The sequence below is a fragment of the Macrobrachium rosenbergii genome, chromosome 30 (assembly GCF_040412425.1).
Source record: "Macrobrachium rosenbergii isolate ZJJX-2024 chromosome 30, ASM4041242v1, whole genome shotgun sequence".
Taxonomy (NCBI): Eukaryota; Metazoa; Arthropoda; class Malacostraca; order Decapoda; family Palaemonidae; genus Macrobrachium; species Macrobrachium rosenbergii.
The window spans coordinates 15,387,687-15,406,503 of NC_089770.1; the positions used below are offsets into that span (position 1 = coordinate 15,387,687).

The 18,817-nt window shown below is 35.9% G+C and overlaps 1 protein-coding gene across 2 annotated transcripts; it reads right to left on the minus strand.

Annotated features, from left to right (window-relative positions):
• Window positions 1-233: 233 nt before the first annotated feature.
• Window positions 234-13,695, minus strand: LOC136855091 (piRNA biogenesis protein EXD1-like). Of its 2 annotated transcripts, XM_067131903.1 has the most exons (8): window positions 13,558-13,695; window positions 10,531-10,659; window positions 9,002-9,115; window positions 8,078-8,194; window positions 4,628-4,882; window positions 3,907-4,182; window positions 3,088-3,231; window positions 234-2,024 (listed from the first exon to the last, which is right to left on the minus strand). In XM_067131903.1, exons 2-8 carry the CDS (start codon window positions 10,582-10,584, stop codon window positions 1,701-1,703), a joined length of 1,284 nt encoding a protein of 427 aa, XP_066988004.1. In that variant the 5' UTR covers window positions 10,585-10,659; window positions 13,558-13,695; the 3' UTR covers window positions 234-1,700. The 2 variants fall into 2 exon arrangements, with proteins under 2 accessions (XP_066988004.1, XP_066988005.1); XM_067131904.1 differs by lacking the exon at window positions 3,088-3,231.
• Window positions 13,696-18,817: the final 5,122 nt, after the last annotated feature.

An 18,817-nucleotide genomic window follows, 5' to 3' on the forward strand; every position in this document is an offset into this window, starting at 1 on the left:
GCTTGTTTTCTACGCAGAGTAATTCCATTTTTAAGCTCACTCTCACACAGCAGAAATTAAGTACAAATATATGCAAGGTTTCTTCACAATATGAAATGCCACAATGATGTAGAAATACAAAAGTAGCAGCACATCATTAACCAAGTTAGTAAAACAAACAATAATCTGATGCCAAACAAATTTTCAACTTTTTGTTTCAAAACTTACTGAAAATGTTCAATAAAACTTGGATGTTACACCTGAAAGAACCATGTTTATTTCCCAATTATAACAAATATCAAACATTTACACCTTATGTACAAACAAAAAATATATAAAACCAAATTTAAAAACTCTTATCTATAAACAAAACCCAACACATTTTTCATAAATTTTTAATTACTAATAGATAAAAATTCAAATACGACATACCCTTTAAATGCTAAATGAATCATAAGTGACATCTTACACAACATATCTACTTGCATTTGATTTTTACACCTCATCTGAGAAAGAGATCAAAACCAAAAACTGGCATGATGAAAAATGCAACAATGCATTTGTACTTTGTGCAACAGAAAAAATTGACTTACAAATTAATAACTGTTTAAATAAAAATCACAAATTAAATGCTGCCAGCAACTACACACTGTTGTGACGTATACACTGTAATTACTGATGGTTTCTGGGTGCTTTTAAGATCAAAATCTCATGATCTTTAGTACCATAATGGCAACAATGCAAAATGCAATCTTAAAATCAATTCTCATTCAGAATATTTACCTTTTCTCATTAGATTTCTACCTTATACTTATTCTCTGCATATTCACCTACCAAGATTACAGCAGCTAACATTCAATATAAAAAGTATGAATACTCAAAACTCAAAAATAAACTTTTTTTTCTAAACTGATCACCAAAAATACTTAAAACCTCTTTAACAAAAATTGCAAAATTACAAACAGCACTTGTCACCATACTTGTATTATAATGGTATGAAAAATATACAATATTCTGGAGACTAGCAGTATCATACACATCCTAACTAATGCCCAAGAAATATTTTACCAGAAAACCTAAAAAAAAAAACGAAGTTATATTTCTTATAGCACTAAGCCAATCTATAACAATGGATTTACCTTCTCAAGTTTCTACTATATAAAATATTCCATTAAATGAATTGCTTAAGTACTTAATGAATAAAATATTACATTTAATTAATTGTTCAAGTACTTACTAAAAATATTCCACTAAATGAATTGGTAGCCTGTCATTATCTAAATCACAATAATAAACCTAACTCCCTTATCTTCTATTCAGTAATAGTGAAAGACTGTAAATGATCCTATAGTTACTTATTACTTTAGCTGAAAAAAAATAATACACTTCAATTGAAACTATGCAATGTCAATGAATCCATCTTAAATCCATCTTACAAATTACAAATAAGTAAAAATTACAATTTAAGTTCTCTGACCCACTTAAAATTTGTTTCACTAGCCACCCACAGGCTAGATAAGTAGTTATACATGTCTGAAAGCAAGCGTAACACCAGATTCAGTAGAAGAAATACTTTTTAAAGCATTGTATACAGCTCCATTAATAAAAATCCATGTTGTCCTCAGTAGGCAAAGAATGCTGAACCAAAAAAAAAAAAAAAAAAAACTGACTTTCAACCTTAGGAGTTTCTAGATATTTAAAACTGACTACATCACAATTTCCTACTTACTCTTTCTTCTTGGGAGTATTGTGAAAGTGTCCTTAGAACACGAGATGTACGGGTCATGGACACTAATGCAGTTGTTGAGACGATGGCGACGAAGCCTCTGCACCTCAGCCGGAACGACATGTAGCTCAATGGTGCCAACCGTTGCAGAGTCCTTGTCTCGCAACGCTCCCAAGTACAAGTTCGTGATTTGGACTAGGTCGACCATCATGAGTTTCATGAGGATTAAGCGAAGTTCGCGCAGGTACATCACACGGCGGGCCAGACCTTCGCACAAGGGATTTGGGAGGGGGCGTTCAAACCAAACTGATTCGTCATTCTGTAGGAAAAGTAAATTCATCAAGAAGTCTTTATGTTTAATAATGTACTTTCATTTTGATCTATTTATTCATTAGTTTGTTCATTTTTTTTTTCTTGTAAGTGATCCCTTCTTTCTGCATTTCCTACTAGTAACCTTACGTTACTTCTTTCAAATCAACGCCATATTCGCTCGACGCTTGAATTTCCAGTCAATGGCCATCCGAACAGGTTCATGTTCTGAATAATAATTATGCAGTAGTATACGTCATCAGGAAGTATCTTTGTTACATTATGAAGCATTGTATGCCTTTTTAACACTAAACACTAACAATATTGGTTTGACAAATACAAGACTCCTATTACTCCAATCTGCAGGATCAAAATTACAACAATTAGATTTCATGATTAAGTATAATTTGAAACCCATGCTCACAAAATTCACTGTACACAAAAATTATTAATTAAGTCACAAACAATAATGGCTGGAGGGCAGTCAGTGTACTTGAAGATCTCAAAACATCTGCGAAAACATGCAAATGGAAATAGTTTATTAAAAGGTAGTTTTGCTACCACCAGCCTAAGAACACATCAATCAATGAAGACCTTGACATCTTACTCTAAGCCCTTGGCACAATATAACGTACTTTATAACTAAATCTGACATTTCTTAAAAAAAAAAAAATTAACATATTAAGTCTCTTTTACTGTCAATATCCTTTCCAGACTTAGAACAGGGTTCCAAATCTTCTTTAATATAGTTACCAAAAGCTAGCTGACTTATTTAACAAACTTTTTTTGGCTGGATTTTATTAAAGACCCAAAAGTTGTCTAAAAGTCTGTTGAACACCCATACACACTTCCATCAAGAAGTAAAAACAATACCAATTACAGTAACCTTCAAGTTAAGAATCTTTAGATAATTCTGAACAACTACAAATTGTGTATTAGGAATTGAATGGATTTTTTCATACTTAAAAACCTATTTTGACTCTGGGTTTCATAACTACAAGCCACCTAAAATTTCACCCAGTAAGAAAAGCTCTTGTATTTACAAAAACATTCTGACTAACCACGATACATACATCTAAACACTCTTCCCGAACACGGGAGAAAAAGATGTGGTGCTTGGAGAGGTTCAAGTAATGAACTAGAAGACTTGGTAAGCCTGAGGCAAACACTGGGGCACTGTCTTTGTGATTTATCATGTAGAGGTACACTTCAGCAGCCTGCAAAGAACAATACCTAATTTCACCATAAACCCATTACTGTGCTTTTACTTTAGCCTATGCATGCATCTGCATGAACTCAGACAGGTAGGAAAGACAAAGACATCCTGCTCCAGGTGGGTTGGGGCATGTGTGTACAGTTCCTCAAGGTCCCAGCAGCAAATCAGCTTATTTTGTCTTCCAACTGGTTTGCAAACCAGTTGGGGTAAAGTAATGGGTTTGTATATATAAATTTGGTTTTTCAAGTCTATTCAAAATATGTAATTACACTTTGTGAACTATTTTACCCATTACCCATGATTTGTTTTTCTGTTAGAAAATTACTTACACAAAAAATTTTAAAGGAAAAATGTTTTACACAAAGCACTATTTCTAAAGCAATGAATAGATCTGTTAAGTGAATGTAGTGTAAGAATGCTGATGGGAAATAGTAAGCCATAAACACAATTTCTTTATCTGATCATACAAAACAACATATTGTAGTGCCTGGTCAGATGACCTTCCCAAAAGAATGATTATTACTACACATTTTCTTTCAATCATTGTTTTTAAAGCAAAATAGTGAATCTTTCAACATTTAAAGATTGAAATTCATGCTACTTTCTTCCACGATAATAGTTTATATGTTTTATGCACACTATCACCTTTGATCTTTTTATGCGCTACAATGCTTACCTGAGTATCAAAGACATTATTGAGGTTGATTTCAAACTGATGATGCAGCATGTCCTCAACAGCTCGGCAATCGTGCAAGATCTTCAAGAGACTTCCATCCATGAGCACTTCTCTGAGCCCAGCCTCAAAAGCTTTGGACGGTCCTATTTTCACCATGTCAAAAAGAAAAATGATACTCGACGTTGCGATGCTTAGCCATGCTAATGTTCCTGATCGGCCAACACCCTTCCCTTCAACTGCTACAGATATATCTTTTTCTGAATGAATTACATCAATCTGAAAAATGGGGAATCTTTAGAATATGCACAATTAATGCTGTTGTAACTAAACTCACTGTTTTGTTAGTGGTGTTGTTGATGTTAAAATTTAGTTTGTCCAGTCAAATGAATTGCTTCTAACTTCAACTTTTAATTGTTAATAAATTGTCTTCAAATATACTTTCCAACAGATGAACATAAGTTACATATATCTGCTACACATTTGCTCAAACTTCTAAACTCTAGTTCTACAAATATAATTTGCCTCTGATAAAAATAATTTAATGCTGTTCCAAACAGACAATGGAGTCTAGCCTCACTTATAATTACAAGGCCATAACAATACTTATTAGCTGCAACTTTACACAATAAAATGGCACAATGTAAATCTAATTTACATATGACAAGTACAGAACTTTAGGCATTTGAACAACAGTAATTAACCACCATGGAACTATACTCACTGCTTTCTTGAAGGCATCGCCTATGGAATCGATGATGATCCATTTCTCTGGCCGCTGTATTTTTGGTGGAGGAGGGGGAGGTGGTGATAGCTGTACATCATTCCGCTTTCCATTTCGGTCCACAGGACTGTGCCCAACACGGCCAAGCAACAGATCTTCGTCTATCTCGTACTCCTCTGTCTGCTCAGCAAGATGGGGAGGAACCAACTTCTTCATCAAGAGCTGCTTTCCTCTCTTGTCTTCCTGATAAATATCCTAACAACAAAAGTATTTATCAGTATTTTTAAAATACTACTGTTTAAAATGGAAAAATTATTGAGCCTTTTAGAACACCATTTCTGTTGACAAGTTTCCCTTAATATGACAAATTTTTAAAGTAATTTGTATTTTTCCTAACCTACAAACCTGAGGTCTTTACATATGGAAATACCTTCAGCGCAACGGGAAACCGGCCATTCAATTCTAACAAGGTTGTTAAGTAGTTAACTACCGGACAGTCTGGTGGGGGAGACCCACCCTTCCGTCGTGTAATATACCCACTTACCTTCTGGCCCAGGTATCAGAATGAGGGGTGGCTTGAGGTGGGCAGTTTATGTAAAGGCCTCAGGTTTTATGTTGGGAAAAATACAAATTACTTAGAAAATTTGTCATTTGTTCCTACACAAATACAAACCCTCGGTCTTTACATATGGAAGACTTACTTATTGGTGGGAGGACACTGAGTAAGCTTCTGAACCAACTGGTGGTTTGCTAACCTGGGCCTCCTTCCTGGTTGTGTAGAGCAAAGGAATAAGTCCCATGCCCTTGATCTGTTGAACATATGAGTGCTCAACCACCAGATTTCTGGGCCTTTCGGATCAATGGGCTTGAGAAGCATCATTAATACTTAAAAGGTTTAGATGAACCTTTTACGTCGAAGACAATAAAGGTAAAGATAATAATGGGTTTGTTTATTGTCAATCCTTCCCTCCCCTTGCTAGAGAGAGGGTAGGACTTGCTCCTCCTATTCTAAATTACATTAGATAATAGAAAGAGTGCTCAGAAATGTAACTCACCTGCATCATGCCCATTCCAGCACATAACAGTTCACCAACTGATCCTCTGCCAGCGGGGAGAGAAGAATAAAAGAGATAGAGAGGAGGCCAGTCACACACACTCATTCTCTCTTCCATAACCGTACATACTAGGCGAGATGCTACCTGTCCCACTAGGGGAACTGGATGAGCTACACAACTTGTTGAGCAGCCACCACAGGACCCAAGGAAAAAGTGAACAAGGACCTATGGGCAACATCCCGTAGGTAGAAGGAGGTGAATGTGGTCTGTCACGACCACACTCCTGCCTTCAGCACCCAGTGAACCGACAGGTTCTTCTTGATTGTGAGGGACAGACCAATGCCCCTGACCTTGTGAACTCTGGCCCAGAACGCACTGCCACCCACTTTGTCAGACATAGAGTACGCCTGTCTGATCGCCTCACAAAGCCAGAAAGAGATGGTGTTCTTGGACACTTTTTTCTTGGTTGAGCCAGTACTAATGAAGAGTCGTCGACCCAGGCCTGAGCTGTTGTGTCCTCTTCAGGTAGTACTGCAGCACTTTAACTGGACACGGTAGCATTTTGTCTGGATCATTACCAACAAAGTCCTCTAGGGAGGGGATAGAGAAGGATTAAAATCTGGCATCAGGGACCAATGGATTCTGAGTCTTTGCTGCTACAAATTCCAGGACAAATCCGAGTGTGACAGATCCTCATCCCCTCGAGTGCTTAACGTCAAAAGACCCGTTAAGTTTGCCTACTCTTTTCACCGATGCCAGGGCAAACAAGAAGACAGTCTTGAGGATCAAATCCCTCTCTGATGACTCTTGTAAGGGCTCGTAGGGTGCACGAGTCAGGCTCCAAAGAACGAGAGCCACATCCCACTCAGGGGGCCTGGGTTCCCTGGGAGGGCAAGATTTTTTGAAGTTTCTCATCAGCATAGAGATCTCCCACGAGGAGATTTTATTCTTACACCATGTACATTTGCATATCTCCCTCTTTCCACTGATGTGCTTTTTTCTTAAATTGGTCAACTTTAAAGTTTGCCAGGCATGGGGGTGTGCTTAATACATATTTAGCCCATCCCTTAAGGGTTAAGACACAATACCACAAGAACCACAAAAAAGAACAGAGGAAAAACTCAGTGGTATGGCGAATGAAGAAAACCAGCCGTCAGGCAAAACAGAATGAGATGCGTGCAGCTCAGGAGATGGTCAGAAGGTAAGTGAATGCATTGTGATGGAAGGGTGGGTCTCTCCTACCCGGCTGTTGGGTAGTTAACTACCTAGCAACCTTGTTAGAATTGAATGGCCAATTTCCAGCTGCACTGAAGGTACTTCCATAAGTAAAGACAGAGGGCTTGTATTCATGTAGGAACAACTAAGATTCACCTCCGATACCACATACGTAGTAATCTTACGGTAGAAAGTTCTCCATTAGTCCACACTGAGTTATACTTTAAGGGTTGCTAATGTACAGCACAAACAAGGGACAGGTCTGTGACTAGAGACCCAACACCCACACATTTATGATCAGTGCCCTAGGCCCTCTTCTCCACTCAACTCAGACCTGGCTGCTGATGTCTCAATAGGTACAACTATGTAGTGACCCTGCCAAATCTCTCTCCCCCCCCCTAAAAATTAAAAATCCTATGCTCACATGAACAGTAAGGTCATGTGACAGCTAAACTCTATCAAAGCCAGAGCTACCAAAAACCTAACTGCTTTCAAAACCATTAAAGCCAGTCTTCTTCTTTTAACATGCTTGTTTTTCCCATTTGTATGAGGTAAGCACGATGTATCACAGAACAAATTAAAAAATCAATCAGCAGAAGATTCAGTGCAGCACACTTGCTCAAACATAACTTTCCTTGTCACATTCCAAATATCTGCAAGTTTAAAATATTCACAATTTACATCCAGTTTTAAAATCTTCAAATTTTCCAGACTTTGCTTAAACACTAAGCAGATTTCTTCTTAATGGGGGTCTAGGAAATTGAGGGATTACCGAATTCATTCATTATTCTAGTCAAACATGTCTAAATCCCTTACACTTACAGTACATGGGGTTGAATGGAATGGAATGGAATATGAGGTCAAAGGCTGAAAGGACAACAAAGGTTTGAAAGGTGTAACAGGAAGAAAGCCTCAAAGTAGTGCCATGAAACAACTGTTAGGAAAGGGTGGAAAGTAAGATGGAAGTCAGAGAGTATGAACAGAGGTACAGTTAAAGGAATGAGAGGGGTTGCAGCTAGGGGCCAAAGGGATGATGCAGAGAACCTTAAGCAATGCCTACAGTGCACTGCATGAGTGCACTCATGACACTTCCCCCTACAGGGAAGGCAAAAACTTTTTTTTGTTACTGCTCGATAAAATGTAAATGAAACGTTTTTGAACATGATAAAAATACACAAACCTTCAAGAGTACTTCACGGAACTTCTTATCAACTCCTATTACGACCACACTCGTAATCTCAGAAAAATTATAATGCCGCATGCCCATCGATTTCTTCCCAGTTTTAGGGTCAGATAACTGAAATGATTTAAAAATAACACAGGTAAACAATATGGACACTCAAGGACTTTACCTTGCACTAAATAAATATGGCAATTACGATACAAATACTAAAATATAAACACTGAAGGCAGAAGAAGACAAGACCACAGATCAACATCTTGAAATAAGTTTTATCTTTCAAACCACAGTGTTACATATTCCTAAATTGTTGATGTCAATATGAAGTTATGAAGGGTTTTCCTTGTGCCCACTCCACACAGATGAGTTCAACTTATATATATATATATATATATATATATATATATATATATATATATATATATATATATATATATATATATATATATATATATATATATATATATATATATATATATATATATATATATTATATATATATATATATATATATATATATATATATATATATATATATATATATATATATATATATATATATATATATATATATATATGTATATATATATATATATATATATATATATATATATATATATATATATATATATATATATATATATATATATATATATATATATATATATATATATATATATATATATATATATATATATATATATATATATATATATATATGTATATGTATATATATATATATATATATATATATATATATATATATATATATATATATAATCACTTAAAAATTGCAATTCTTTGATACAGCCTCATTCCAACAACCACCCATACAGGGTGAACTGAAATCATTGTTTGTAAATATGATAATCCTTTTAACACAATTAATTACAGGATATGGCCAAAAAAAATAAAAATACAAACCTTTTCTATTGTTAGGAGTCGCCTAGCTGTAAGCACGCAACTGATTACCCCCATCAAAGCATTGTACTTTGTATTCACAATTACCTTCAAGCCCAGACTGTCGTCACCTAATTCCTAAAATTGAAGAAAAAGAAATGCCTACAATTACTGTTCTTCCTTAAAATGCAGCTCGACAAAACAAGCATCTGGTTAGGACACCGATGAGAAAGGATGCGGAGCAGCCACTCAGAAAGGTAGCAGATACAAAAGGTAAGGATTCTAATAGAAAATGTATGAGACACAAGAGAGTAAAGAGAAGGAAAAAGCAGACATACCAACATTTGCAAAGCGTGATAATTACAACATGGGCATCTACATGTGTTCTGTACTAGTTAAATATTTATTCAACACGGCTGACTTTAAAACTTCATACCCATATATCCTGTTACATGCAGCCCCAAATAGTTTTCTTTAAAAATGTTGACTTCTTAGCTGGTAATATGCCAAACACTTTATCTTGCGAAAAATTAAGTACTGTAGTAAGATCAACTTGAAATCTGACACTGTCAGTCTCTAATTGCTTAGCTTAGTTGTGCCTTACACAAATGTACTTTTTGTAAACCACCTACAATTCATATCCTTTCCTGAGCAGTAAATATTCAATTCTGCATACACATGGCTCTTAGTTGCAAAAATGTGAATTTATCACATGTATTCTTGCACTGCTATATGCATCATTTTCTGTTCAATCTGCCAGCACCATGGATAAACCGTTTTAATAGTGTTGCCTCACCCAGTAACTGTTTCTATAAGATGCCTGTATGGTGAGAGAGGTCAATGATGGGCAAAATACTGGTACGACTAGAAAAAACAGAAGTCTGCGATAGTAATCAACTACATCAGTCTGTGTTTTCAGACACTATTTATAAACAGGTTCTACATACTGTACTTGATACAAGTATGAACTTTATGCTCTGTTCAATTCTTGTACTGTAACTATGGGCATTCTAGGCATCATAAAAAGTTAGCTGCTTGCCTACCAAAGACTGTAGATACCAGCTATCTCTAGGGAATGGAATGGAAAATAAAATTTGGGGCAAAGGAAATCCAAGTGTAAAAAGGTTTGAAAGGTGTAACAGTCAGAAAACCTCACAGATGCACTATGAAGCAATTGTTAGGAGAGGATGGAAAGTAAGGTGGCAGAAAGAAAATGTGAACAGAGGTACAGTCAGAGGAACGAAGCGGGTTGCTGCTAGGAGCCGAAGGGATGCTGCAAGAAACCTTAAGTAACTCCTACAATGCACCCTGTGTGGGGCACTTACGGCACTGACTTCCCTACAGGGGCCAATCTCTATGAAATTAGTTCTCAACCATAATGTGCAATTCTCAGCCAGTGTGAACAATAGTTCCGTGTACTGGTAGTGCAATTATTTTTCTTACTCTTGTGGAGCCCCACCTTTATAAAGGAATCTACAAGGGAAACAATTACAACTCACACTTGGTGAGGTAATCAGGGAGAAATGTATTAAAATTACTGATTGCACACTTACCAAAATCTGTTCGATTGTCAAAACCGATTGCTCTGTCTCAGTTAGAAACTCCATGATGATGATAATTTTGTTTGTGCCTTAAACCTAGGATGTGATTGTGGTGTTGTAGTATACAACTGCAAACAGGACCTGAAAATATCAGGATAAATTATAAAAATAAACCTCAAAATACAACTTGTACATGCAGTGTACTTTAAAAACTACCTTTCTAACATTACTGATACATTAAAACTCTTGTCAATAAACAGCTTAGCCAAAACAGTCAGTTAATTTACATTCATAGGCAATCCTAAAGGGTTTGGCCTTAATAACTACACTAATCTTTGATAAATTACAACTTTCTTTCAAGGACATATCCAAAGTCTCACAATCCCTGTTGATTGAAAACAAAATACATGTGCATTAATTATGCTTTACTTTAGTAGGTGTTGTTCTTTCTCTGCATTCTGAGAACGGGGTATACAGTATGGGTTATCTGAGTACCCATGACACATACAAATGTGACCTATTGGGAACACAGTTTTTTGTTATTTCAATATACAGGCAGTCCCCGGTTTACGACAGGTCCGGCTTACGACATTCCAAGGTTACGACATTTTTCAAATATATTCAACAGAAATTATTTCCTGGTTTACGACGCATGTTCCAGGGTTACGACGCTTACAATGCTGATCCGATGGAAGAAATATGGCTCCAAAACGGCAGAATAATCAATATTTGGAGGCTTTTTTGATGAAAAACTCAATAAAAATGCAGATTACATCGTTTTCAATGCACCAAAATTATTAAAAGTAAGGTTTTCTTTGGATTTTTTACAATTTTCGACAATTTTTCGGTTTACGACGCGGCGTAAGAACGGAACCCGTCGTAAACCGGGGACTGCCTGTACAGCATTGTTTTCCGACTGAAGAGCAAAAATCTGACAGTGAGGATTATTAGTTTTATTTTGTTAGTGGAATTTCAATATTACTCAAAAACTGCCAATTACTGAAAGCAATGGGTCTTGGTGAAAGAAAAATTTTTCAGGAATATGTATATTTGAATCTTGTCATTACAGCTGCAGTTCTGGTTATTGTGTCTGCACCTTCCTTTCCTTTACTGGGATGTGCCACGAAGTTTTAAAATTGCAGATTCAAGGAGGTTTTATAGTAGATACAGTACTGTACATTGTATAGGCATGTTTTCTCTTCAATATAAATCTTATGTAACTAAATCTTCTTTACTTAACCCCAAAAACATCAAAATTTAAAACACTTGTTCTGCATAAAACACCACAGACAATGCCAATATTTAGTTGATGTTTTACCTATAAAAGCCTTATATAACTTTCTGAGACTATATCATCACTTTATATTTTACACATCCTGTGATATATATATATACATATATTAAATTAGCCTGACCAGTAGCTACAATGTAAAAACGCAGATTGTACCCAAAATAAAAAGATCGCCTGCGGATGCTACATGTCAACAAGTAAAAATCAAGTACTGTATACTGCATAAGGATGAAAAAGGCATATACAAATGACATTAATCATTTACAAATATAGAACTCCAAAAGTTCACAAAAATGTCATCTATTCTGTAAGTACAATGGCAGATATATCATCAACAAACACTAATAACCTAAATCCACTAGTTCAAAGTAGATTGTACATGAGATAAGTAATTAATACTGATACGACAATATTTAGAAAATATTTTTAAATTTCGCGCGGGTGCAGGCAGCAGCGTACAATCAGGCAGTGAGAGAGACCAAATTACAACAGACCAACTTCTTCTCCTCCATCTCTTCATCCCATCTTCTAGTTAAAAAAAGTAAAAGAGAATGATAAAAGTATTGTTAGTAACGTTATACTCTTGCGTAAATGAGCACAGCCATAAGCAACCGAACGAGAAACGGTTGATTTGCTAATAACTGAAATGGATAACAACAGCTGTTTTGTTTGTATTTCAACCTTCGTTGATACTAAACAATTACCATAGTTGTGTTACAAATGACGTTAAGTAGAATTGGACTGATATATTTTTACATTATACCCTTGTTTGCTAGAGATAAAAGATTGACAAGGAAATATACTGCTAAATTTAAGCTGCAAGTTGTAGCTGAAACCTGAAAAACGATGTTCATCAAAACTGATGACTATAAATTACTGCTGTTTTCATGCCAATGAGCAGTAAATACGTAAAGCTCAAATCATGATGAAATCAAGTGCAAATAGTGAATGGAATCTTGATTTTTTTACACAAACATGCCGCCAACGTCATCTATTAACAAAAAAAAAAGCTAAATTCATTTCACAACAAGACATATTTAAGTTATATTTCAACCCAAAAACACTTGTATAACAAAAAAATAACCTTGTCCCACATAAATAAAGTATCTAGCGATTCATTTACGCTAACTAGAATCAACAAAAGCGCTCTGTATCGAGTTACATACGGCGAAATAAACATACCGTGTAATCGATTTCCAAACCAAAACACTGACTGCAGTGATCACAATTTATAATACAAAAGCAATGCGAGAACAGATACGATATTATTGGATACAGTGATGTAAAGCATAACTTTTTACAAGATCCATGGAAAAGATACATATTTGTTGTGTTGATTAATATGTGAATATAGAGTACAGTATAACATAGGCTAGGCTACCATATATGTATACAATATACTATAGGGTATGCTAAGCCTTGCTTGTTATTCAATTTCTCTTTGTGTATTGAATTTATCACAGGTCAATCTGCATGAACCTCCAGAATTAGCTGATATTAATAATTAATATACCATATTTGTGTACATTTTATAGTTATAGTAGGCTAGGCTACCATATATGTATACATGGTACTGAATACCCTAGTGCAGGGTAGGCTATATTCGAGATACCTTTCTCTCCAACAAATGATGGGTTTTTTGGAACCTAACCCCATCATAAGTAGGATAATATCTGTACAGATTTCAAGTAACCTACGCCAAAGAATATTTAACCTTACATTTTAATACACAACCTGCACACACTTGCCTTAGTCCTGCTTTGCTCCTTTGACAGGAGTCTCCTTGAACGCTTTTAAGATGAACAAAGCTAGGAGGATGTGCAAGATGACAACTGCACATATGGCGCTATATACGTTGGATGTGGTCTCGTTGTAACTCAAGATGTCTGTGTGGAGACATTGATGAATAGAAGCATGTTAATAGTCACATTCACTTTATAGAGATTCAAAGGCATCAATAAGAAAATAATCAGTTTATTGTTTCAAGACTAAAACTTATCTCAGTTCTTCCGATTCTACTGGCCTAACCAACACACTTTCAAGGTTTTCAACTTGTACTTTAGAAAAATCCAATAAAATACATGACAACGCGAGTTTAAAATTGAAAAACAATTTTAATTACATTAATAAACAATCTCACCTTGAAAAATGAAGGACTTGGAAAAGAAAAAGCTAGCAATTGGTAGCAAAACTATCATAACCACATATGGCAAGACTGCTGTCAACAGTAAGCCCTCTGTTGGACCCTGAAAAGGAGAAAATTTTTCATTACTAAAAATACTGTATTATAGGGAATGGGCCTATCTTATGATAATACAGAAATGTATATATAAATTGTGATGACCTCTATTGTGTTGGGTAATATTTCTCAAATTTTATCCAGATCATTATTATTACTGTATTTAGAAGATGAACCCTATTCATAAGGAACAAGCCCACAAGGGCCATTGACTTGAAATTCCAGCTTCCAAAGAATGTAGTGTTCATTAGAAGTAAGAGGAGGTAAAGGGAAATAAGGAAAGAGAGAGAGCTGATCTTTTATCAGAATTTTAAGTTTTCTGCTTTGAACAACACATTAAAACAAGATTCCTTAATCTTTTAAAGATGTCTGGCAAAGTCTGGGTAACGAGACCCTACAATGACTGACTGCAGGCACTGATAATCACACTACTTTCATACACTGGTTGGCAGTAGCTCCCCTCCTCATTATTGTGCAAAGATCAGAATTGACAAGAAAGGGGGAATGGGAGGTGAACAATTAGTCAAGCACCCACTCACTAAATAGTTAGTTCTTGCCCATACCACATAACAGGAGCAGAGATCAATTAACTATAATCCCTCTGCCCTGTGCATAATATCACAAAAGACTGGAACTGGAATATAATATTTAGGCAAAAGGCCAAGTGCTAGGACAAGACCTATGCGGTCACTCCACACTGAAAGGAATTTGGAGAGTAAAGGAGATTTTACAGGCATAACAGGAGGAAAACCTTGCAGTTGCACTATGAAACAATTGTTTGGAGATGGTGGAAAGTAAGATAAAAGAAAAGAATATGAATGTAAGTACAATAAAGGGAATAAATGGAGTTGCAGTTAGGAGCCGAAGGGACGCTAAATTATCATCATCAAGTTTATTTTTGGACATCAGAAGTTAACATCAGGAGAGAAGCATTTGGACTCAAGAAGCCAAAATGGATGATTTAGACAAACATGTTAGCTCTTTTCCTTATCATTCAAATGCCAAATCTTTACATTAGCCTATTGGGTAATATTAAAAATATTTATGGGAATACCATTATGTAAATTTCCAATGTTTGGATAGGTTTTTAATGCTTCTGATGTTCATTTCTTTTGCTGTAATGTTTTCTTTTAATACCAAAGATACTCCCAAGCACCATGTCCTGTCTCTGACCCACTTGAATGAATGGTAAAACAAACACATGATAGTAAATACCTCAGTAAAAGTAAATTTACAACTGGCTTAGGTTTGAGCATGAATTTCATACTAACCTTGCTAAGACTTATGATCACAACATAAAAACTTCAATATTAAATAATAAAGTAAAACAATACCAAAAAGATTTAACTCAATATCAAATACCAAAATAACACCAAAATGATATAGGCTATACAAATTAATCCTAAACATGAACATTTTGGTGTATTTCTAAGGCCAATTCATATTGTTTCTTTTTGTCCCATTACGATACATAGTTTTTTAGGTGCCTAGCATATGCCAAATAATCAGGTTACCATGAATACCTTAATTCTCCTGGTGAATCAAACTTATCAGTTGGATATTTATGTAGAGTCCAATTCTGGGAGTGAATGAGGTGTGGGCTAATGGCTAGTGTAGCACATTTGTGCAGTAGGCCTAGATATTTCAGCAGGAATATGACCTAACCAAACTTACCTTTAACTAACCTAACTCTGGATTCCATGTCCTAAGTTGGCAGGGGTAGGGGGGTCAAGTATACCTTAGTTTAACCAGACCACTGATCTGATTAACAGCTCTCCTAGGGCTGGCCCGAAATAAATTCCTCTAATTCTTCATTGGCCAGTCGGAGAATCGAACGCAGGACCAGCAGAGTGCTAGCTGAGGACGATACCCACCCGTCCAATGAGGAACGGGCAGGGGAAGGGTGGGGCTTTATCACCCCCCACAGACCCCTAAGTATGCCGTGCCCCTCACTGCATTCTACCCCAGTTCTAACAAGGAAGTCCACAAAAATCATAAATGAAGGCCTTTAACATTGAAATGAAACAGTGACGGCAATATCGGCAATCCAAACCTCGGCAAGAAGAGGCCCGGTCCTGGTTGTTTCGGCCGTAAGTCAAATTAGGCCGTAACATCTAAAACAATGTAAGACGTTATGTTTATGGTATTTACCGTTATGTTTATGGTATTTACCATAATTATTTCATGTTTTACGTACATCCCCAAGGGGCTGGTACTAAACACGACGCCCATTTTGCACGTAAACGTGCTTACGGCCGAAACGACCCGAATGCGAAGAGGCCTACCTACGGTACGTAGATTAGAACCCCTTAATGAAAACAGATTGCCTACAGTAACGTACCCTACCGATAAAAAGACATTGAATGATCGATTTACTGTAAAAAAAAACTTACTCCATAGTTAATCTAATAACAAATTTCATCACATAATAAACAAGTAAATTAATATTTACAATATATTCACCGGGACGGCTTAACACCGTGAGTCTGCCATTTATTACCTGAACACTCGCAAACAAAAAATTACTTTGCTTAATAATCCTATTCCATTTTTGTACTAATTTGTTAACTTATAAGGCTTGAAAATACTCACCTGGTCTCCAAGGAAACTATCTCCACCTGGAATGGACGAGACGTAGCCCTTGGTAGCCATTTAAATTACAGGGAGGAGGAGATAATGGTTAATATCGGCGTCTATCTCAGCGAATCTAAACAATGGTGGTAATTTGCCACCGATCACAATTAGGTGTCTTGGTTCTCAATTTGTTGGGTGACAAGGTTAAATTTGTCGTCTTTGTTGGCTTATCATGCTTTATTGTTTAAATTATATATAAATCAACAAAATTTGAATGTGAATTTAACGTATTTGCTATTACTATAACGTATAAACGTTCACACCTAGTGCATACCGGTTGCACCCTAGCAGCGCCAAATAAAGACATTTCAGCCTTCAGGTGACATTAAAACGGTTAAATCTGTTGTTTTATCATGGTTTATTATTTAATTTTGTTATGATTTGATCAAGCTTTATTACAAATCTAACGTAGATACTATTATTTTCAAAGTGTATAGGTTCGCAACTTATCCGTATCGTTGCAACATCGTATAATCTGAAAAGGCCTCACGACGTTTCAACCTTCAGCTGACTTTAAACCAATATTAACATAACCATGCTCAAATAAAAATATCAGTATTCTATGGCTCGTTTAAATATCTGTTTTTTTATTCAATGTTCATGGGTCTTCTTTGCCGTTGGCGAAACTTATAAATTGGAGTCTTACTCAGAATATACTCCAGTTTGGTAGAACAGTCTAAGCATGTGACATTTCTTCCTTTCCTTTGCTTCTTCCTGCACAGTTTTCGTGGCAAAAAACAGTTGACAAAAATAATGATTTTTCGCAAATTACTTTGTATGATATTACTTTCCCCATGGGTTGATATTAATCATGCACAATTATATACACATGTATGAATATAGACTATATCTGTATTTTTGTATTCTGTTGGTGATTACGTACGTACACGTACATTTAAAGGTATATATTATTATTTTATTGTTAAAATAGTTTGAAAGGTATACAGATCCATATGTACGCAAATACCGCAGATCTCTGTGGTGTGTAATTCTGTGATGCAATTATGCATTTAAAGCTGCCAAATTCTGAATGAGCAAAGTAAATGCTGTATGTATTTTGTACTCATCTACTACAGACTACAAAAATCGGGAATGAGCAGGGAAAATATTAGGGCTGTGTTAGTTCTCTACTCTTCTACGCCAGAATACAGACAAAATGTCGACTTGGAAAAAGTGTGGGTAATGAACGCTAAATATGGCTAGAATTGCAGAGAAATTTACTTTGCTGCCTTGCCAAGACTAGAGAGAGAGAGAGAGAGAGAGAGAGAGAGAGAGAGAGAGAGAGAGAGAGAGAGAGAGAGAGAGAAGGGACTATAGACCAAGGAAACAAAGATTTTTGAGTGAATTAGCTTTCAGATCAATGTATAAATTAGATATAAGTGCTTAGAAGATATTTTTTTAAAACTATTTTACCAAGATATTGGAATTTCATATAACCTGAAAGTGAGGGAGAATTTTACTAAGGGATTAGAATAATTCCATATATATATATTTTTACGTTTTTCCGTGGTTTTAGTTTGAAATATGCTCTGTGAGACAGGTAGCAACAATTTAAGGTAATTTAGCCTTGTGATTCTGACTTTGTGGGTATGGGAAAACGTAAAAAAAAAGAGGAAAACAAAGGAGAATTTCATATGAGCATAGGGCTCTTGTTACTGAGGGAAATATTACGTAAAACACGTGGGCAAATTTAAAGGAGTGTATTTACATAAATGATATCAGTACTGGAAAGAGGAACTCAAGTAGATTACTATCCTGAAGGAGATTCCTACGGGATTGAATGAAACTGGGGATTCAGACACAGTCCGAGAAGCTTCCACGAAATAGGATCCTCTGAAATGAGAGATATGCACATTATACGCCAGTAATGAAAATAGACAAAGAATAATGAATTGAGGCTGCACTGAGGGTGCCAAAGGAGTAATAAAGACTTAATACTGCCAATGCAAGAGGCGCACGGACATTAGACAAGGGTGATTTCTGGCTTTCTCTTTAAGCAAATATTACGAGACAAAAGCGTGACTGAAATGGGGCTCTTCCAGGGCACTTTACCTTAGCAGTTTTTTCGAGGCGCGTAGAGAAGGCAGTCCGTGGATGACTTGCGATTTCGGGCGAGTTTCTTCCACGTGGTGAGA